Source organism: Drosophila ficusphila, unplaced genomic scaffold (genome assembly GCF_018152265.1).
Source record: "Drosophila ficusphila isolate 14025-0441.05 unplaced genomic scaffold, ASM1815226v1 contig_414, whole genome shotgun sequence".
Taxonomy (NCBI): domain Eukaryota; kingdom Metazoa; phylum Arthropoda; class Insecta; order Diptera; family Drosophilidae; genus Drosophila; species Drosophila ficusphila.
Genome location: NW_025064328.1, coordinates 22,929,839 through 22,953,448, shown reverse-complemented (window position 1 = coordinate 22,953,448; position 23,610 = coordinate 22,929,839). Strand labels below are relative to the sequence as shown.

General features: G+C 37.0%; 1 protein-coding gene across 2 annotated transcripts in view; it reads left to right on the top strand.

Annotated features, from left to right (window-relative positions):
* Positions 1–23,610, top strand: part of LOC108101655 (transcriptional regulator ATRX homolog) — a 467,254-nt gene that overhangs the window by 263,411 nt on the left and 180,233 nt on the right. For both annotated transcript variants that reach the window (XR_006245477.1, XM_043208182.1), the window contains 2 exons: positions 3,648–3,740; positions 3,795–3,845. Coding sequence is in view for 1 of the 2 variants with exons in the window: in XM_043208182.1 (XP_043064117.1) it covers positions 3,648–3,740; positions 3,795–3,845 (144 nt within the window). In the remaining variant the exon portion in view is untranslated. The remainder of the gene's footprint in view (positions 1–3,647; positions 3,741–3,794; positions 3,846–23,610) is intronic.

Below are 23,610 nucleotides of genomic sequence, written 5' to 3'. Positions count from 1 at the left end.
AATAAATAAAAAGCCCCATGTTGTTGAATATTTTAGTAAATGCACATCACCTGCTGAATCAAAATACCACTCTTACGAACTTGAGACTTTGGCAGTTGGCAATGCCATTAAACATTTCCGTCATTATTTACAGGGGCGAAAATTTGTAGTGTTTACTGATTGCAACTCACTGAAAGCTAGTCGTACAAAATTAGACCTATTGCCGAAGGTGCATAGATGGTGGGCCTTTTTACAGTCGTTTGATTTTGACATCCAATATAAGAAGGCAGAACGAATGGCACACGTAGATTTTTTGTCAAGGAATCCCCTGGTTAAAGAGAATAGAAGTGTGAAAAAAATAGTGGAAAATAAGAGATAAGTACATAAATAATATGAAATTAGAAAGTTTTTGTTTACCATTTATGTGGAATATTTGCAGGACATCGGCTGTTTTGCGTCAATCTATGGTACAAAAAATATTTGTATTATTACATATTATTTATGTATTACTTTTTTTTAATTTAAAGCCAACTCACCTTTCAAAAGAATTTATCGTGCATACAGGCTGAATCCTAAAAAGATTTAAATAAGTTTGTAATAAATTACATAATATTTTTTTAATCTTAACGACACTTACATGATTTTTAAACAATTCCGCTGCCCGTTGCGCAAATTAAGTAATTTCACAACTAACTGTTCAACGCACAACGCAAAAGAATGGGCAGTTCAATTTTATTTTTCACCCTTTCAGTATACCTTCTTTTTGGGTATAACCGACCATAAATGACACGCGAGTTATTATCTATATTTGCAATCAATGTTATGTTATGGTTATCTTGGTTCAATAATTTAAATAATGTTGTATGTATAAAATATATTATATATGTATATAATCTTATATATTATATTATATTTAATATTTTAAGAACTTTAACATCAAATGAGTATACATAAGTCGAGCGCCCCTTAACCGTATTTTCCATCGAAAACCAATTTTTTGTTTCTAACGGAGAATGACAACAGTGCAATTAGAAAAACGAAAGAATAGAAGACAAATTTGGAGTCGTGCCGCCGTCGGGTGGAAGCAACGAAATCGTATTATAAGAGTGAGAAAAAGGGGGAAACTTAGGAATGTTCCTTTTCCTTTCCTGCACATTGATTGCTTGAATGCCACGAGACACCAGGTGACAGCCAGAACTGCAGGGTAGATACAACAGATGCAAAGCTGGTGCTGAGATGTTGGTTGCGACGAGTGTAGTATATTTCTTGTGCTGTTTTGTGATCCACTTTTTGTATAGTTTTTATTGGGATCAGTTCTTTTTGTTTTATAAATGTTGGACAATTGCGGTTTAGAGGGCTATGTTTTGAGCCTGCTTCGAAAATTTTTTTTTGCTGGTAATGCATTTTTTTTTTTTCCTGTTGCATTTATCGTTTTCTTCGGTGTGTACTTGCTCGGAGCAATTCTTGCAAAGCTCCGCAGAGCTTTTGCAAGTTGAAGTCGGGTGTCCAAATCGTAGGCATTTTTGCATCTTAATGGTTGTGGAATATATGGGCGTAAGCGAATCTTTTCGTACCCAACGTTTAGGAAGTCTGGGAGTGTAAGGGTTTGGAATGTGATTAAAATTAATCCAGTTTCTACCATTGATTGGTTTTGTTTTGTTAGGTTTTTACGTATTTCGGTGACTTTTTGAGTTTTAATTCGTTTAGTATTTTGTTTCATCTATGTTCCGTAATTCATTGCAGTATATGACGAGAAGTTTAAAGTTTTGTGTTCGGTGGCTTTTACTTCAATGTCTGTTATGTTTTGCAGTCTAAGTAACTCGTTGGACTGAAAGGCGTTCTTAGTTTTAACCAATAAGTTGCCAACTCGAGTATTTTTGCATGACTCAACTTCCTCTCCGCAAGCAAAATCATTGGTTTTTTTTAATTAGGAAGGGTGATACATTTTCAAAAGACTTATTGTCAGTTCTGTTTTTTTCTATGTATTTTGGTTCGCCTAGCTGTTTATGGTATATTTATGTATTGCCTATATTCGGCGATTTATCTTTTGTTGGTTTTTATTGGGCTGGCGCCCGACCGTTGAACTTGTGTTTTATGTGTTTGTTTTTGTTTTTTGCGAATTCTGTTTTATGCACTTTTTCATCTTTTTTTTAGAGGCTTGTGAGAGCTGTCTTATCTCAAAGAGGTTTGATAGATATATTATTATACATATATAAATTATTTTTATTATACATAGGGGAGACCGGGGGTTTTGAGACGGGTTTTGTTTTTTGACAAAAAATATAATAGAAAAGCCATTTCTCTGCCCGTACAAATTTTTAAATCATAGTTCAGTGTAATTTCACTCAGACAAGAGTATAATTAGTTGAAATTTTAGTTCGACCTTCAAGTTTTGCCTACCTGCTCAAAAGTTGTTTTTTATGGATTTTCGCAAGGTTCGGGGGGTTGTGAGACACAAATTTATAAGAATGAAAATGGCTTCATTTTATCAAAATTGTTTATTTTAATCTTTAATAAGGCATCTTTTGTGGTCTACAATTTATTCAAATTAAAAAGATTTCGACTTTTTCTCGATAGCAACCTCTTTTTTTAGCAGCCACAAAAACATTGACATCAATCGCTTTACGGACGCATTAAATGTTTATGCAAAATTTGTTCCGTGTGTCAAAAGGCTACTCACCAAGGAATGTTTCGGATGTATGCACTCTCGCCAATAGCTTGTAAAACAAAGCGAAAAGACAGCTAACACGAACGGTCTACAAAACTTTCGATCACAAAATTGGAGTTGCGATTTGGGAACACATAAGGAATCGGCATGAGCGGAATATTTGTGATGTGGATATGAAGATTGGAAACAAGCAAGAAGTTTCGAAGTCAGCTGGTAGATGTCGCGCTTTTTAGTTCAGGGCTGTAAGCGCGTCTCACGACCCCCGTGTCTCATGACCCCCCGGTCTCCCCTACTATATATGTATATATATTAATGTATTTTTCTGAATATAAAAAAAATGGTCTGGGTGATCCGTTCAAAACTTATCAGAAAAGCATGGTTCTCAAAATATAGAAATTTTCAACAACGCTTAAATTTGGAATTAAATTTTATAAAAATCGGACACTATATGATATAGCTGTCGTATGAACAATCGTCAATAATACAAAAAAATCATCAAACATAGTTGTTTAGCCTTTATGTCATTTGTTCCACGTTTTTGATGACTTCAAGGGTATATAACTTTTGTAGTACCTTTTTTTATCATCTACAATACTTATAGCAAAAAGATTGAGGGGAAGGAAGTGCAAAAATTGTCTGAAAGAGTCTCAAATATTCAATCACGCCTGGTTTTATCATTTTTGTAACATTAATTTTTGTATCTCTCCTTGATCAGATTTATGTACTGCGTTTAATAACAAAACAACTTTTGGTCAGGTCTCAGCGAGATAATTTTAAAACTGAGAGTCAAGATAGTGGTGATAACTAAGAATATATACTCGTACACTTTTCACTTTCACTTAAATGGTAATGCTGGTCAAAAATTTTTATGTATTTCCTCATAGGGTCTAAAGTGACTTCTTCTGTGTTTTTTATAAAAATAAATTTAAAAAAAAAAAAATTTTCCTAATTGAAATAAACAAAAAGTACAATAGTATCATGAACTTTCTTTGTTTTATAGAATACTCTCTATGAATTTATATTGGAAGCAATAGCGAGCCGTGGAGATAGTCGCGGTAAAAGTCTCATAACTGATTATACAGTCTTACGAAAGGTATGTGTTAAGAATTAAAAAGGTGTGCAAATATTAAATTCCATATTTATACAGATTTGGACTCATCCAAAAGTTCTAGAGGACGCTTGGAAAAATGCTAATAAGGTAAGCCGGTTTATAATACATAAAAAATGTCCATTTTAACTTATTTATTAATATATTTTTCCATTTTGCTCTTGTTTTAAAATTATTGTGTTTTGTTTTTTTTTTTGTGTGCTCTAAATGTTGTATCTGTGAGGTTGGGATGATCCCATGGTGAATCCACCATTTGTGTAGCTTTGTTGGTTCGTATGGTAAATTTAATGATTGGTAGAGATCTATTGTGCGGTCTTTGGTTGATGGGTGTTTTTGAAGTTTGATGAGTGTGGGTATTGTTGTATCTTTGGAAAGTATAAGGTTTTTTTGTAGAAAAGGCTGTTTGAAAGTCTCGTTTTTGTTCTAGTGGGAGGATATTGGCTTCATATAGCAAGTTATTTATGGGTGTGGTTCGGTAGGCACCAAGGCACCAAGGCTAGTAAAATTGCAGTGTTAAAAGGTGTTTTTAGTTTGTTTAGGACGCTTTTGGGAGTGTGCCCGTATAGGATTAAGCCATACTTTATTTTTGTTATGACTGTTGCTTTCTTAATGTGAAGTAGTGTTTGTGTATTGCAGTTGAATTTAGTGATAAAAAGTCATTTAATGATATTTTGTAACAATATGGTAACACAATGTTAAAATACCGAAACAATGTGACTCTGTATATTTAGTTTTGATACTGTTTGGTCTCATTGACGCTTTTTGTACAACTCTCCAGCGAATGGACGCTTAAAATCCACATCCATTTGGAACACAATCTTCATCAGGTTATGGGCCCAGATCACGCGAGTGCGGGCGGATAGAGATTTGTGTGTGGTTGACCGGCAGGCGTTGAAAGGCACAGGAGTGCAAGAATTTTCTAGAAAGCACGTGGAGAAAATGAGTTCGTTCTATCAAATAGAAAAGTTGGATACCGGGAATTATGATACTTGGTCCATCCAAATGCGAAGCGTGCTGGTGCATGCGGAGGTATGGAAGGTCGTGAACGAATTGAGACTAGATGAGGAGCCTCTTAACTGGGATGCACTTAACGAGAAGGCTTTGGTTATGGTCACTTTGAGCGTGAGGCCTACGCAGTTAGGCTACCTGAAGAACTGCACAACAGCAACGGATGCTTGGACACTGGTGAAGGATGTGCATGAGCCAAGCGGACCTGCTAGAAAGGTGTCGCTCTACAAAAAATTGCTTGGCTTGCAAATGACAGGTGAGGACAGTATGTGCGAGTACGTCAATACATTTTGTTCAACTGTAAACAAGCTTTCGAAGGTAGACATCGACATAGGGGACGAGCTCGCTGTGATAATCTTGCTCTCTAGTCTACCCAAAGATTATGAGAACTTTGTCATCGCCATGGAAACTCGAGACAAGCTGTCATGTCTGGAGCGGTTGAAGATCAAGTTGCTAGAAGAAGGAGAACGCAGGGCAAGCGAACCAGGACCTTCTCGAAACGAGCAACTGGCATTCCACGCCAAAGGGGAGCAGACTCCGGCTGATGCTTTGCAGAAAAAGAAGGCAAATGTACAGTGCTACAATTGCGGCCAGCGTGGTCATTACAAGAGGGAATGCAAAGTCAAGAGAAAGGAAAAAACGGAAAAGCAGAACATCACTAAGTCATTCACGGTTCTGGCGGCGGCTGAAGCAAATGACCTGGAGATTGTGTATGGATTCAGGCGCAACCACACATATGTGTTGCGTGAAGAGTATGTTTACAGACTACATTTCTCATGCCGAGGATGTAACTCTGGCAGACAACAGCGTCATAAAGGCAGTCGGCCAGGGTAGCGTCATACTCCACACAGGATTCTGCGAGCTAAAGCGGGAGAATGCTCTGCATGTGCCAGGGATGAAAGGAAACTTCATTTCAGTCACAAGGGCCATCGAACGAGGATGTACAGTGACGTTCGATCAAGGAAAGGCAACTGTAAGTCAGGATGGCGAAAACATTTTGGAGGCATTCAAGACGAATAAGCTCTTCATGATTGAGTCTGAACGGAATCTTTGCTTCGGAGCAAACCGATGCCAGTGTTTGGCATAATAGATATGGCCATTTGAACTACGCTAGCCTGATGAATCTCTCGAAACAAGGAATGGTTTCAGGATTGGAAAATGTAAATTTCTCAGAAACGCATTCATGTCTGACGTGCATGAAATGTAAGATCCACTCACAGCCATTTCCAACGCCTTCGGAAAACAGAGCCAAAGGTCATTTAGAACTTGTGCACACAGATGTTTGTGGGCCTTTCCAAAAACGTTTTCTCGGTGGCTTTGCATATTTCTTGTTATTTGTTGATGACATGTCCTGGCGAATGTTTACGTACTTCCTCAAGTCTAAAGATGAAGTTTTCAGCAAATTTGTGGAATTCAAAAATATGGCAGAGCGGCAAACTGGAAAGAGAATAAAGTCCCTGAGAAGCGATAATGGCGGCGAGTTTGTGAACAGGCGTTTTGATGAATACTTGAGAGAACATGGAATCCTACGTCAGCTGCCATATGGTGCCATATACGCCCCAACAAAATAGTGTGGCAGAACGTGCCACGTGCACGTACACGCGGATCTAGCTGAATTTTTGTGGGCAGAAGCTATCCAAACTGCTTGCTGCATATGGAACAGGTCGCCAACATCCGCTTTGATTGGCAAAACACCTTATGAAGCATGGTACGGGAAGAAACCCAGTGTTTCCGGAATGCGAACATTTGGATCTATAGCGGTCGCTTTAGATAAAACACGGCACAGTAAGTTCCAAGCAAAAGGAAGGGAATATAAACTGGTAGGATACTCGCTCGTCTCAAAGGCATACAGGCTGTATGATAAGGAGGCACGCGAAGTCATCGAAAAACGTGATGTTTTATTCGAAGAGAGTACGACTACAAATTTTCCTTTGAATACTGAGCCATCCCGTTCTTTCGAAACCAAAACAGACAAAATGCAGCCAGATCGTTTCGAAAAGGAAGACACTTTAAGCGAAGAATTCCAAAGCGCAGAGGAGGCTGAATCCGAGTCGGAGGACATGCCGACGGAGTTCCAGAATGACGATGAGAATCGTGAGGCAGACGGACATCAGATGGAAGGCGTGCGGATCGGTCCTGGTAGACCAAAGATGGTGCGAACTGGCAAGCCCGGCCGTTCGAGAAAGCAATACAACGTTCTGAACTTTATGGCTACACAAGAGTTCTTACTTCCTGGTGCATACAAAGAAGCCACAATTGGAAAGTAGACTTCTTACTGGGAAGAATCCATGGAAAAGGAATACACTTCGCTGGTAAAAAATGGTACTTGGATCCTGACCGATTTACCCAAGGGACAGCAAGCGATTGGCTGTAAGTGGGTGTACCTATACCATTAAGAGGGACAGCAGTGGAAACGAGCAGCGCTATAAATCTTGCCTTGTAGCCAAGGGTTGTTTGCAAAGATATGGAGTTAACTTTAAGGAAACGTATTCGCCAGTCTGTCGATACGAGACAATACGTTTGGTCCTGGCCTTGGCTGCGGAGCTGAAACTTTACTTGCACCAAATGGATGTGTGCACGGCCTACCTAAATAGCGAGTTAACCGATGTTGTCTATATGAAACAGCCTGAGGGATACATTGACGCGGTATCATCACAAAAGTCTTACGATTGAACAAGGCAATCTATGGCTTAAAGCAAGCAGGAAGGGGGTGGCATGGAAAGTTGAACGAAGCCCTATGCGATATAGGATTTACCCCTTGTCAGAACTAGCCATGTTTGTACAAGATGGATGTAGATGACCGACTTTGCATGATACTTATCTACGTTGATGATTTGAAGACATAATTGACATCAAGACAAAGATTGCCATGAAGTTCGAGTGCGTAGATAAGGGTCAACTGGAAATGTTCCTAGGAATGCAGATAAAGCGAGAAGGCGAGTTCGGAGCTATACAAGTAAACCAGCAGCTCTATTTTAAGGACATGCTTGAGAGAGACAATATGCTTAATTTTCGACCTGTGGCAACTCCTTTGGACCCTGGTTTTTAAATAGCTTGCTGAAAATCGGATTGCGTGCTGGAAGATCCAGCAGAGTATTAATCAGTCATTGGGGAACTGATGTGGCTGGCCCTAACATCAAGGCCCGATATATATCATTGGGGCGGAGATGTCGGAACACGTCGATCCTACACTGGGTTCGTATTCATGTTAGCAGGTGGACCAATATCTTGGAAATCTGAGAGGCAAGACTGTGTCGCTTTAAGTAACACAGAAACATTTTCAATAAGAGCTAATTGAGAGTCTACAAATCATCAAAAGTTGTTGGTAAGAGTAATTAATCCAGATGTCGCATCGCAACGTCTGCCAACAATATCATTAAGCCGCCAAAGATGTTATTATTTCGCCGAAGATCTTTCAGTGTGAAGTGATTTCTTATGTGCCATTTTGCTCTCACCCCACCACTATTATTGTCCACCGCTGGATTTAATGTTTTGGATACTTGTTTTTGATGTTCATTCAGAATCAGCAAATTATTTCGAACGAATTCCTGCAATGTATCAACATTGTATTGCAGCTCTCGACCAAATGCTTGGTTAAATGCATTCCTACTTCAATAAGTAGCTTGTTTGCAATTGTCAAACATTGGTGCTCATCAGAATCAATCCTTCATTGTAGATTTCTTCGGTTATTTGGATGTCAGGATTATTTGTTTGAATGCGCAAGCGATGCAAATTATCTTCACATATGTCGTCTTTGTATTTGTTCTAGAACTGAATTGATTGTGAAGGATGACATGAGGTGATGATAATTGCGAACATGATTTTGGTCCACTTATGTTTACCAACAGCAGTCGCAAATAAATACATTCATCAATTCTAGGATGAACAGTACACTCGTACAGTAACCAATGGTACATGCGACCTAGTGCATCAGTGGAAAACACCTGTGGTCAATCTGGAATTGGGGTTCCTTGTTTGCGACGTTGGAATTTCTTTGTTGATTGATTCCAAGTGTATCTGTTGAGCATTTAAACGTAAGTCAGCGTCGCTGCGAATGGATCTGCTTTACAAATGACAAAGAGGCTAGTCGATGGTGGTCTCTCAGCTCGTTGTGACGCATTAGCCTCAGAGAAGTAAACTCTTTGACCATTTTCCGAATGCACTACTAAATGTATAACTGTGGGATATCTTTCATGAATTTAAATAGTCCTCAGATCGTAGCTTTGGCTGATTGAATCGGATGAACGCTAAACGTTTGGTCTCGACTTTGACATACATGTCGACAGCGGGTTGCTGGAATAGCCGACGGCACTTCAGAATGACATTCTCCTCATGTGTACAAATCATCATACGATACGCATAGTAATTCATTGCGTTTAGATTCTTATTCGTTTTGTTAATTGGTAATGGAAACTAATAGTAGCAATAATTAGTGCACGATGTCGTATCCGTCTTGCCCTTGCCAATAAATGATTGGATATTGTTACGCATTTTACAAACGATGTGACTCGTTTACACGATGCATGATATTGCTTCTTCGCTGAGGGACAATGTCTCGCGACTTAGTTGGATCGCCAACAATAATTTTAGCAACATCATTAACGGAGGGTGCATTGAATCCTTGCACTCTTTAACTATTGTGTTTCCTGTATAATGCACCGCACACTATGCACTAACCACCATCGACGAAATGAAATATATTTGCAGAAATTGATGCGGTTCATTTGGTGTTGGCTCCATTTATTTGTCCTGGTGTATAGTTGTTATGTGCATCATTTCATTGTGATGGTGTGAGTGATTGGTTATGTGTGTTGTATCTTTTATCTTGCAAGTCGGCATGAAGCCGCCTTTTTGAATGATATTATTGGGTTGGCAAGAAAGTAATGTCGTTTTTTTTAGTAATTTATTTACGACTAATCGAGCACCAGGGTCACACTTTTTAGTATCGTTTTAATGCTTATTGTCTTAGGTACTATCGACGAAAATTTGGTAATTATTCGATAACATTTGTGGAAGCTATAGCAAATTAAACATGGAGGACCAAAGTGAGCATTTTCGGCATTTTTTGCTTTTTTACTTCCAAAAAGGAAAAAAGCGGTCGAAGCTCGCGAAAAATTGTGCGAAGTGTATGGTAAAGATGCCATGAGTGATCGCCAATGTCAGCGCTGGTTTGCCAAATTTAGGCTTGGAGATTTTGGAGTTAAAGACGCCCCACGTTCTAGTCAACCATCGGCCGTTTTTGACGAACAAATTCAGGCTTTGCTGGATGAAAACCGGCGTTATTCAACGCGGGAGATGTCAGAGAAGCTCAGTGTGTCGCATACAATGGTTGAAAACCATTTGAAGAAACTTGGCTACGTAAGCAAGCTCGATGTTTGGGTTCCGCATAACTTAAAGGAAATTCACCTAACTAAGCGTATCAACATCTGCTATTCTCTGCTGCAACGGATTAAAAACGATCCTTTTTTGAAGCGGATCATTACTGGCGACGAAAAGTGGGTTGTTTACAATAATGTCCAACGAAAAAGATCATGGAGCAAGAAAGATGAGCCAGCCCAAGCCACATTAAAGGCCGATATCCATCGGAGGAAAGTTATGCTGTCTGTTTGGTGGAATTGGAAGGGTGTAGTGCACTTTGAGCTGCTGGGAAGGAATGAAACCATCAATTCAGATGTGTACTGTCGCCAGCTATTCAATTTGGCGGAAAAAATTAAAGAAAAGGAGCCGGCACTACCTAATCGCAAGGTATAGTCTTTCACCATGACAACGCTAGGCCCCACACATCTTTGGTCACTCGGCAAAAATTAACAGAGCTGAATTGGGAAGTGCTACCACATCCACCTTATAGTCCGGACTTAGCACTTTCAGATTACCATTTGTTTCGCTCTCTTCAAAACTTTTTGAATGGTAAAAACTTTCATTCAGATGAGGCTGTCGAAAACCACTTGACTCGATTCTTTGCTGGAAAAGACCAAAAGTTCTTCGAGCGCGGAATTATGCAGCTGCCCGAAAGATGGTCATTAGTGGTCGAACAAAACGGCCAATACATAATTGATTAATTATAAGTCCTGATATAAATAAATCATCTTTGAATATATTGAAAAAAACGACATGACTTTCTTGCCAACCCAATAGCTCCAAAGGAAGTTATGCAAAAGCAGTTATTGTATTCGAGGATGGGTTAAAGAAAATGCCTGGAATCGGGATCACTTCCATCGAACAATGTTTTTAGTGGCTGTGGTGGTGTAAGTAATGGACCCAGATTTCCACTTGCTCAGCATAATCCAGCCGTTTCTCTTTTGAACTTTTACACATTGCAATATCGGCATATAGTCGTCATTGGTCCAATATCTAAATTTTCATCATCACTGTAGTTCGCAGTGGGAACATATTGGAATGCCAGACGATTGTATTATGCCAATGATCTTCGTCTTCTCTCGTGTTTTCTCAATCGGGCATTTTCTTTTATTATATTTTGTCTTTCTTCGCTTAAGTTCTGTGAATACACTTGTTGCTGGCTTGCGGCGGCCCATATTCGCACGTCGTCCTCTAGGTATTTTGGACTATGGACAGAGTGTTGAATTTAACCTCAAATGTACGATCCACACAAATTACACAGTTCAACTTACCACCTTAAAGAGAAATGCCCGCATTTTATCACACAATCACAATTTCCAATTGAAATGTTAGGAAACGAATAATTTTTTTTTTTTTTTACAACTTCACAGTAAACACAATATAGGGTTGTCGCTTGAAATTAATTGAGCAGAGAACAATGAGTAGTTGTCAAACAATGTATCACGCACCGGCGCCATCTACTTGAAGTAGTAGTTACCCGCTTTTCTGCTGAAATTTTTCTTTGCCATAAACCTCACGACTTATTTTTATATAGTAGATTATATAATTTATATATTTATGTTACATATATTATTATTATTTATATTATACTAGCAGACCCGGCCACGCGTTGCTGTGGCTTAAGTTACTGTTATATTACATTGAAGTATACAATTTAAGAGGAACGGTAGAAAAACATCACTCACGGGGACCACCATGCTTTTTACATACACGGTATTTGTACAAAAAATATGGTGACCTTCATGGCAGATTTTCTACGACTATAACCCTTTACTACAATGAAATTATTTACGAACCAAGACGGAAATGTTGAAGTTGGTACACAAATTCACGGGATTGGGATTTGAAGGGGAAGGACGTTGAACACGATTGATTAAAATTTCCTTACAGTTTATATTAATTAGAAATCAATACAAAAGAATTAATTTCTAAATTTTGTATTTTCATTTAATGAGCTGTTTGTGAATAACATTTAAACTTCTGAATGAGGGAGGTAAGGCAAATAGTCTTAAGGGGAGGTTCTTTTCTTTTTTTTCGAAAATTAAGCAAACTTTGAGAATTAATTGCGGAAAAATGAAAAGACATACGAACTTATGCTTTTGAACTATTGATTCGTTGTTTATTAACGATTAAAAAAAAATTCAATATTCAGGAAATTCAAAATGGCGGCTTCAAAATGGCGGATCTCGTAGACCTCTATTTTTCTGCTTTGTCGAGTGTCGGGCCGCTGGTAGTGAACCGAAATTAAAAATGTAAATTATTTATTAAAATTGATGGAATTTCCTATGCCTTATACCTAACTAGAATCAATTTTGGTAAAAATAAACCAATTTTATGGACATTTAAAAAAAATGGACTTTTTTTTTTACTTCGATCTCGTTTAAAAATTATAAGTAAACAATTTTGTATGCCAATTTTAGGTATAAGGCATACAAAAAAAGTATATACTTTCAAAAATTTTTTGAATGAAGGAAATCGGATCAATAGAACGACCCCTGTGCGCGACATGAGGTTTGAAAACATGGTTCCGAGAAAAACGCGTTTAAAGTTTTTAGAGCGTACCACAGCGCATGTGACATGGGTATGTTTGACACGCTCTAGCTCAAGAAATACGCGTCGTATCGAAATATCCTTTGGCACGTATATTCTAAACATATGTAACTTTCATTTTATTAAAAAAAAAAAAAATCGATTTTTTCAAAAAAAAGAAAAGAACCTCCCCTTAAGGGGGGAACCTCATGGATTCCTGAAAAAAATCGCATTTTTTTTTTTTTTTTTTATCGATAAAAAAACTATTCGAGAATGTGCGTGTAAAATTTCAGATCAAAATTCCAAGTACTTCTGAAGACACAGTCGGTAGAGTGGCTCGGCGCACGATCGCGTCGGTTTATTCTAAAAACTTTGAACCGCGTTTTCTCAAAACCACATTTTTCAAATTGGCGTACAGAATTACAAAAAAAGTTTTCAACCGATTGACCTCAATTAAATGTATTTTGTTGGTAATAAATAACTATTCTATATGAACCAAAGATATCAATAGATTTCTCAATTTTTCATACTTTTAATGCAATAATTTTAACAAATTTTACTGCGAAAAATTGTTAATTTTGGTTTTAACACAACAAAAAAGTGAATTTTCAATCGTCATTGACTTTTTATTGGTTCATTTAGAATAAATAAATGTACTTTATAACACATAAAAAAATTACCAATTTCAGACCAAAATTACGGACCCTATCGTGTACGCCATTTGACCACTCCAGTCGCGAGGCAACGCAGTCCGCCATGGATAACGACGCCATTTTGTGAAATTTTGACTAGTTTTTTTTTTTCAAAGTTGTTCCAAAGTACCTTCAAATAAATGTAAAAGACTGAAGATGTGTATCGTTTTTTTCATGGTAAAAAAAAAGATCGAAATTGAACCTTTCTTTCTGGGCTATCCAGGAGGTGCCCCCCTTAAATCTCTAACTGTAATATTTATTATTTTAAACAATAAATACTTTCAATTTAACTTAGCACTAATCGGTGCACAATATTTTTGGTTAACCTGTCTTAAGCTAACACAAATAGATTCGACGGATTCCCAACATGTGAACATGCAACATATAGTTACCCATGAGAAAAGCACAGATTTTCCAAATCTAAACCACAAATGGACATTGTTTGGCCTTGAGACTTATTTATTGTCATGGCAAAAGCTAAACGAATTGGAAACTGTAGCCGTTTGAAAGGTATGGTAGAATCTGACGGTATCATTGGAATACGAGGCAACAGGACCACTTTTCCTTTAAACTTACAGTTTTAATTTTATCAACAACAGTATCGATTGATTTAAAAGACATCAGATCGCCTGGTAACAACTGTTGTATCTGGAAGGTAATTTCGTCCACATCAACATTTTTGGCTGCCAAAATCGCCCGATGACTGAGCCAGTTATGATTCAAGTAATTGTTCTGTATATCCGGAAAAATACTCTGAATTAATTCATTTTTATCTTAAAGAACAGTACAAAAATTGTCTGCCAGTTTGATGCATTGCGTATTTCGTTGCAGTTCTATTTTACCGTTCCCAATATCTAGTAATTGCTCGGAAAATATTTATGCTGATAGATCATTTTGCAACTATACCCGCATATTTATGGCCAATCGAAATGTTTCAATACTTCGCATTAAGAATGTGTAAGGAGTTGTAAAACTCCTTACAATTTCGAGTGCAAGGGAGCTGCATAGCAACAGCGGGATGCGCTGTATGCAGAGGAGAAAAGGGAAATAACGGCTCGCAGGACTTTGGACTCAATGCTGCGGTGAGTCTGCAGTCTTTGGACCCAATAACGGCGAGTCTGCGGACTTCGGACTCGTGCTAAGAGTCCATACTTGTATCCAAACTTGACAAACAATAATTTGATTATCGCAGTCTGGAATGCAAATGGACTATGGCGCCATATCCTAGAAATAAAGAGCATTCTACAAGAAAACCAGATTGACATAATGCTAATTTCAGAGACCCACGCCACAGACAAAACATATATCAGCATTCTTGACTATAACATATTTTTCACAAACCACCCAGACAACAAAGCCCATGGAGCAATCATAATCAAAAACAAGAAAGGAAGCTAGCTTCGGCAAGCCGAAGCTTATATACCCTTGCAGTCATCAAATAGAACATCAAATAGAACATCGAAGCTACGACGACTTTTCTATTAGTTTTCCATATTTCTGACTATTTTTTTTTTTTTTTTTTTTCAACTATATGATATAGTTGTCCGATTTTTATGAAATTTTTTTTATAAATCAAGGCTAGTTAAAAAACTTGATACTCAAAAAATCATGCTCGTGGGATAAAAAACAACGATGCTATCAATTTATTTCCATTAATTCTATATATATTTTTCGATCTCTCCTATGGCAGCTATATGATAGAGTTATCCGATTTTGATAAAATTTAAACCGGAATTCAATAGTAGTTAGAAAACACCATCTGGAAGAAATCAAGTCGATCTGATGAAAAACAACGGAGTGAGAATTTTTTATTTCATTCTCTCGTATTGGAGCTATCCGATATAGTCGGCCGATCCGGCTCGTTCCGACTTATATACTGCGTGCAATAACTACACACCTTTTGGGAAAGTTTCAGCAAGATAGCTTTAAAACTGAGAGACTAGTTTACATAGAAACAGACAGACGGACAGACGGACAGACGGACAGACGGACCGACGGACCGACGGACAGACGGACAGACGGACAGACGTACATACATTTTTCGATTCAGATGGTGATGCTGATCAAGAATATATATACTTTATGGGGTCTAAGGTGTCTCCTTCACTGCGTTGCAAACTTCTGACTGAAATTATAATACCCTTTTGCTCTGCAAGGGTATAATGACCTAAAATGTGTAGAGGTAAAAGGCTATAAGGCTGCAAACATACAAGCCACGACAATATCAATTTCGGACTAGTTTGGACAACTAAACATCTCGGCAAGCAACACTCTGAGCCACAACCACAAAACGAACTGGAACCTATTCAGGGAGATATTACTTGACAACATGGATACCATGGCCGCTCTAAAAACAAATGAAGAACTAGACTCTGCTATAATGCACTTAAACGACAACATAATTAAAGCTCTATGGAAATCGACGCCGGCTCTGATCCCCGTAATAACCAAAAGGACTCCATCACACATAAAAGACAAAATCAAACATAAGCGCCAACTAAGAAAAATATGGCAGTCCACCAAGCACCCAAATGACAAGGCCAAGCTAAACCGTGCAACAAAAGATCTCAAGCAAACGCTACAAGAGTAAAACGAACGCCAAATCAGGAGACAGCTGGAAAATCTGGGAACAACGACATCCACAAACTACTCCCTATGGAAAGCGACTAAAAAACTGACAAAAGTAACTATACATAAACTTCCAATTAAGACAAAGAAAAACTCATGGGCAAGAACAAACAAAGAAAAAGCTGACACACTGGCCGAACAGTTTGAGGAAACTTTTACCAAAAGTATGGACAACCAAAACATTGAGCTCCCATCACATATACCCAAACCCAACTGTGCAATCAGGAAAACGACGATATCCGAAATAAGAGAACAAATATCAAAAGTCAAAGACAAAAAGACAACGGGCTATGATCAAATCAGTGCTAAAACACTAAAAGAGCTGCCAGACAATACGATTAGGCTTATAAGAGACATTTTTAATGCAGTGATAAGACTTAAGTTCTTCCCTTCGACGTGGAAAATTGCCCAGATTACAGCAATCCCAAAACCGCATAAAAGTGCAGCTCTTATTAGCTCATATAGACCAATCAGCCTGTTACCAATCCTATCAAAAATTTTTGAAAAAAATTTACTTGACAGCATCAACCCTATCTTAATAGAACAAAATGTGATCCCACCCCATCAATTTGGTTTTCGAAAAAAAAACTCGACGGTGCAGCAAGTGCACAGAGTTATCAACAAAATATCAGAAGACTTTGACAACAAGAAAATTTTCGAAGCAGTATACATGGACATTGCAAAGGCGTTTGACAAAGCATACAGGACTACTTCATAAGCTTCACAACATCCTACCACTTAACCTATTCACTATATTAAAAAGTTACTTGACCAACAGATATTTCTATATCAAATGCGATGATGAATGTTCAGATCTTATGCCTGTGGCACCGGGTGAACCCTAAGGCAGCGTTCTAAGACCAATATTATACCTTATATACACAGCAGACATCCCAATCCCACTGACCCATGGTTCCATGATTGCAACCTTTGCTGACGATACAGTGCTAATGGCCTCGAGCTACACAAAAAAAAGATCAGCAAACACACTTCAAGAGATCTAAACAACACCAATGTCATGGTTTGAGAAATGGAGTATTAAAATAAACAAGGACAAAACACAACAGGTGGTATACACAAAAAAGAAAATAACTACCCCAACAAGAATAAAAATAGCTGACGAAATCCTGATACTAAGTACAAGCGCAAAATACCTGGGACTCACTATTGACTCAAAACTCGCGTAGAAAAAACATATAATAAACAAACGAAACGAAGTAAAAAGCTTATTTCGACAACTCCATTGGCTTCTGGGAAGACAATCAAACCCAAACGTATCCAACAAGCTACTAATCTATAAAACAACTAGCAAACCCGGCCACGCGTTGCTGTAGCTAAAGTCATTGTTATATTACATTGAAGTACCTATACAATTTAAGAAGAACGGTAGGTAAGGTAGATAGTCTTAAGTCTCTAATATTTATTATTTTAAACTATAAATATTTTCAATTTAAATTTAATTTAGCACTAATCGGTGCACAATATTTCTGGTTAACCTGTCTTTAGCTAACACAAATAGATTTGACGGTTTTCCAACACGTGAACATGCAACATATAGTTGCCCATGAGAAAAGCACGGACGGATTAGATTTTTTCGGCGGCACTTTAATTTATTATTATAATTATGTAACAATACCTACATGTATATTTTTTATATCTATAGAATTTTGAATAATGAAGCACAAATAACTAAAAAGCAGGAATGATTTCACTGTATTATCGTCACTATAATTTGAATTTGATTTACACTTCGGTCTACGTACGTGGTTGGCTATGCTAACACCAAAAATTAAAAAAGTAGAAATAATTGAATTTCACTCTATTTCGTTCACTACAAAATAAATTTAATTTATACCTTAACCTCAATAACACGTGGTAATCAGGCTATTGTCGGTTTACCATTGCAGCAGGGTTGCCAACTCTACGTCTTTTTACGTAGATCTACGTACTTCAAGCCTTTCTTGCAAACCTACAAACTTCAGTCCCAGAATCTACGTATTTTCTATCAAAATTGTTCATAGCAGTGCCATCTATTGTTTACTTACTCAATCTAATCGAAAAGTATCGACATCTATTAGATTCTTTTGGAGTTAACAGATAATTGTGACTTTCAATTAATTATAGACAAATAATTAGCAATAAAATAAAATTGCGACTATAATTAAAGATCTAAGCTATCCTATCTCTCAAGTTGGACCAGACTGCTCATGGTATGCCAATTAAATTTAACATCGGTTAAGTAGTTTAGGAGTCCATCGCGGACAAACATCGTGACAGGAGATTTATATATATAAGATTAGGGTGACCAGGCGTCCGTATTAATACGGACATGTCCGTATTTTCAGCTCTGTGTCCGTTAGTCCGTATTTTTTGTAAAATGCCCGTATTTTTCGCGTTTTTGACGAAAAAGCAGGTTGCACTTGCAACAAACTTATGATAATTAACACATTGAATCTATTGTAATACAAATTTTTAATCACTTCTCAATTTACACCGTTCGGAAAAATCAATTGAAGGATTTTTGCGATTTCGTTGATGTGGAGTACAGGAAACTGCTATCTCACAGCAAAACACGATGGCTAACCCTCATGCCAAGCGTTGATCGAATTTTACAAATTTTTCCAGATCTGAAATAATTTTTTTTTATCCCTTGACCATCCGCCAATTATTTTAGAGAGGTTTTTCAAAGATGATTTTGCGGAATTGCAATTGCTGTTTATAAGTTCACTTATGAATGTCTTTCACAATAGAATCAAAAGCATCGAACGCGAAGACAATTCTGTTTTAGAAGTTTTGCAAATAATTGACGAAGTATCGGAGACTTTGGCTGAAAGACTCAATTCGAAATTTATACCATCCGCAGTCAAGCAGAAATTGCAAAATCTGACAAATGAAGGTAAAGAAACTGAGTGTCAAAACTTCACAGAATCCATGCTTTTAGTGTATGAAAGATCTTGTGATTATTTGCTGAAATGGAACCAGTCATTGCGTCATTTGGAAGACTTGGAATGGTTAAATTTCAAGCCAGGAAAAGAGTTGAGGTATGAATCTGTTGAAAAATCTGTTGCATTTCTCGCATTCAAAAATATTCAAATTGATGATTCAAAACTGTTCGACCAGTTTGTTAATTTGAAAAAATTTTTGAATGAAAAAGAAAAGCAAGAATAAGAAGCAAGAGATGATTTTTTCAAAAAAAGTAGCAATGAAAAAGTCTGTGATTTTCTTTCTGCTAACAGTTGTTTTGAATCATGACCTGAAATACTCAAAATTGCTCAATATTTCTTTGCGATTCCCTGTCACAACGCAAATTTCGAACGCGTTTTTTCACTTGTTAATATTCAATGGAGCGACGAACGGAACAATTTTGTTTTCGAAAACTTGGCAAGTATAATCTTGGTTCAATTCAATTTCAAAAAATATTCCGGTCAACAGTTTCATACATATTTGAAAAAGAGAAAAGGCGAGAAAAGTGTCCGTATTTTCCACTTGAGCTATCTGGTCACCCTATATAAGATAATAAGACCAATCTGGACATATGGTATAGAAATATGAGGAACAGCCAGCAAATCCAACCTCAACTTAATACAAAGAGCCCAGTCGAAAATATTAAGAATATTAACTAACTCAGACAGATACACAACAAATGACCACATCCACACAGAGCTAAGAATACAGACGATCTCAGAGATAATTAAGCAGAATTGCATTATCCACATCCAAAAATTACTTGCGTTCCAGAATCATAGTCTAAGAGACATTCCGAGAAGAGAAGCACAACAAAGAAGACTAAAAGGGAGAAGCACTAGCGCACCAATAACAGAATAAAATTAAGTAAATAAAAATAAGCGAAATTCAAAAAAGTTATACCAACACAATGGTGTTGGTAATAAGTTAAGCCCACATATTCTCTTCCAAAACAATTACTTAATATTCTATTGAATAGATGTAATAAATAAAGGGGTTAGAAAAAAAAAAAAAAAAAAAAATTGCTGTTTAAATCCTGCTTAGTTCTATATAATGCTTCAAGTGAATATTTGTGCGCCATTGTGCACTCATCCCAAATTATTATAGAACTCTTCCGCAACACTGCAGCTATTTCACTATTCTTTTTGATGTTACACATTGCATCTGGTTTATGATGAATATCCAATGGCAGCTTGAATGTTGAATGTGCCGTTCGCCCACCATCCAGTAAAGTAACCGCAATACCTGACGATGCAACTGCCAAAGCGATTTTCTGTTGCGACCGTATTTTGGCAAGAATCAACGATATATAAAATGTCCAAGATGAAAAAAAAATTTGATTTACACTTCGGTCTACGTAACACGTGGTTGGCTATGCTAATACCAAGAATTAAAAAAGTAGAAATAATTGAATTTCACGCTGTAGAATTTTGAATAATGAAGCACAAATAACTAAAAACTTATCGTCACTATAATTTGAATTTGATTTACACTTCGGTCTACGTAACACGTGGTTTCGTTTACTACAAAATAAATTTAATTTATACCTTAACCTCAATAACACGCGGTAATCAGGCTATTGAATTGTAGCTTATATGACACGTTTGTCGGTTTACCATAGCAGTGCCATCTATTGATTACTTACTCAATCTAGTCCGAAAAATTTTCTTTGGGATGATGAATCCAAGTTTTGTCGATTTGAATCTGATAGATCGATCAGATATATTTTTTTTTCCAAAACCGTTTTTCCAAACAATCAGTGGTTTTTTCAAATGCTCCTTTGCAAACTGAAATCTGGCATACAATTTTTTTTTGATATGTGCGGCTTTTGCACAGCTATGCACCCTCGGACATTTTTATTATTTCATCGCCTTCTTGCAGTCCTCGAGTATAAATCTATAGGTATTAAATATTTTTCAGAAATAACGACTTTTGATAAGTCGGTTTTCTTTTTCATATGTTTTTCGGGATCTGGGGTTTGCCCTGGTGGGTTTGGTAGTTTGATTGATTTTAATATGTCCTAGAGCATGGTAAGCCATTTTACGGGAACATTTTAAGTCTTTAGAAATCTCTGAAATCGTTTTTCCAGCTGATTTAAGAGTCTGGATGACTTCCTGCTGTCCTTTTAAGCACTTAGAAGCTGGTGGGATTGCAAACACATCTTTTTATACTCTCTTAATGACAACAAGAATTATCAGTTAACTTTAACCAAAAAAAACGAGACCGCCGTTGTTAAAAACTAAAAATTTGAAGAGTGTGCTAAACTGGTGTCCAGCCTGATTTTGAGGTATTTAGGTTCAGAGGCTTGGTATAGGAAAACGGTAAAAGCGATTGGGACAAAATTAACGGTGCATGTTCTCCTATTAAGGGGACGTTCTCTTTGTTTTGGATCAAAAAATCGATTTTTTTTTTTTTTTGCAAAAATTGAAAGCCACATATCCTTAGAATTTGTGTGTGAAAGGATATTTCGATACGACGCGTATTTCTTGAGCTAGAGCGTGTCAAACATACCCATTTATACCATGTAGGTATACCCAAGAAAGTTATCTTTAAACGCGTTTTTCTCGAAACCATGTTTTTCGACAAAATTACGCGTCCACAGCTTCATCCTGTGAACCGATTTGCTTCATGTAAAATTTTTATGAAAGTATATGCTTTTTTGTTGGGCACTAACCTACTCCGGAAATAAACAATAATTTATTTATAATTTTTCAACGTGGTTTAACTGAAAAAAAATGTACGAAAATCGAACTTTAAAATTCGAACGTTCATTACGCGGTCAATTTATGGCCGCAATTTGATGCCACTAGGTTGTGCCTCGCACAAGTATTTTAACTTTACCTAATAGTAACAATTTTCTATTTCCGTTGACTACAAGAGGCTGCAGGCTCGTAATTTTGGGACGATGTTTGCCGCGCGGAGGCAGATGAAAGCCGCCATTTTGCAGCCGCCATTTTGAATTTCACCATCAAATAATTTTTAAAAAAATCTTGAATAATAAACGAATTCAAAAAGCAGAAGCCGAAGTTCGTACGCCTTTTCATTATCCCACAAAAAATTTACGAACTTTGCCTTCATTTCGACCAAAACAAAGAGAACGTCCCCTTAATAGAGCAAACGTTCGTAAAAAAAATTTGGCAAAAAATCTCCGGGGAAAGGTGAAATTGGAGTTCAAAAATGGGGGTTGCATAGTGTGCTAAACTCGTGTCCACTACTGTATATATTAAGACTATTTAAGAAATTTCAACAAATATTTTTTTTTGAGCTCCTCGACAGGAGTTATAACTATTGGGTTGGCAAGAAAGTCAGGATCGTTTTTAATTCGTTGCATCAGAGAATAGCAGATGTTGATACGCTTAGTTAGGTGAATTTCCTTTAAGTTATGCGGAACCCAAACATCGAGCTTGCTTACGTAGCCAAGTTTCTTCAAATGGTTTTCAACCGTTGTATGCGACACACTGAGCTTCTCTGACATCTCCCGCGTTGAATAACGCCGGTTTTCATCCAGCAAAGCCTGAATGTGTTCGTCAAAAACGGCCGATGGTCGACCAGAACGTGGGGCGTCCTTAACTCCAAAATCTCCAAGCCTGAATTTGGCAAACCAGCGCTGACATTGGCGATCACTCATGGCATCTTTACCATACACTTCGCACAATTTTTCGCGAGCTTCGACTGCTTTTTTTCCTTTTTGGAAGTAAAAAAGCTAAATATACCGAAAATGCTCACTTTGGTCCTCCATGTTTAATTTGCTTAGCTTCCACAAATGTTATCGAATAATTACCAAATTTTCGTCGATAGTACCTAAGACAATAAGCTTTAAAAAGATACTAAAAAGTGTGACCCTGGTGCTCGATTAGCCGTAAATAAATTAGATTAAAAACTATTACTAACAAAAACGACATGACTTTCTTGCCAACCCAATACATATATTTTTCCATAGACAATTGCGAAAATTACATTTTCTTATTTAAATACAATTTTTTTTATTTGTAGGTCCAAAGTAAGGAGGATTTTAAGCAGTATTTTTTAAACAGTATTATTTAAGCAGCATTATTTAACCAGTATTTTAACTATTGCTTTATTAATTCGATTTGGCTTGGGCAAAGCATAGACTAAGAGGCAGGTTCCCTTCTACAGACAGCCTTGTATATGAATTCACTTCACCAACTATTATATATTCGTACAAAAAATCTTCTGAAATAATTTATTTGAACTTTTCCCAAAGATGTTTGGCGGTAGCCCGTTGACAATTTACTAACATCACAGAAATTAAATCTCGCAATGGTTGTCAAATATAAATTATATTCAATGCTTTTAAAATGTGTTACAGCGCACTGTAATGCACATTGCAATGTGTGTCCAGTGCCAGTCCCCCGACTCCTACAACATAACCAACGATCTGTCGTAACAACAACGACCAGCACAACAACCTCGTTTAAGGGGGTAGATTTTAAAAAATTTTTGTTGAATTTTTTTTTTTTTTGCTCTGAAAGTCCAATATGTCGAGAACATTGTGAACATCAGAACTTAAAATCTACTGAACTGATCCTTTTCAAATTTGTAACACAAATTCTCAACATAAATACACAGGTAAGTAATCAGAAAGAGTTTTTTTTAATTTTTAATTTTTTTCTATTTTTAAAAAATAAATTAATAGCGATTTTTATACCCTTGCA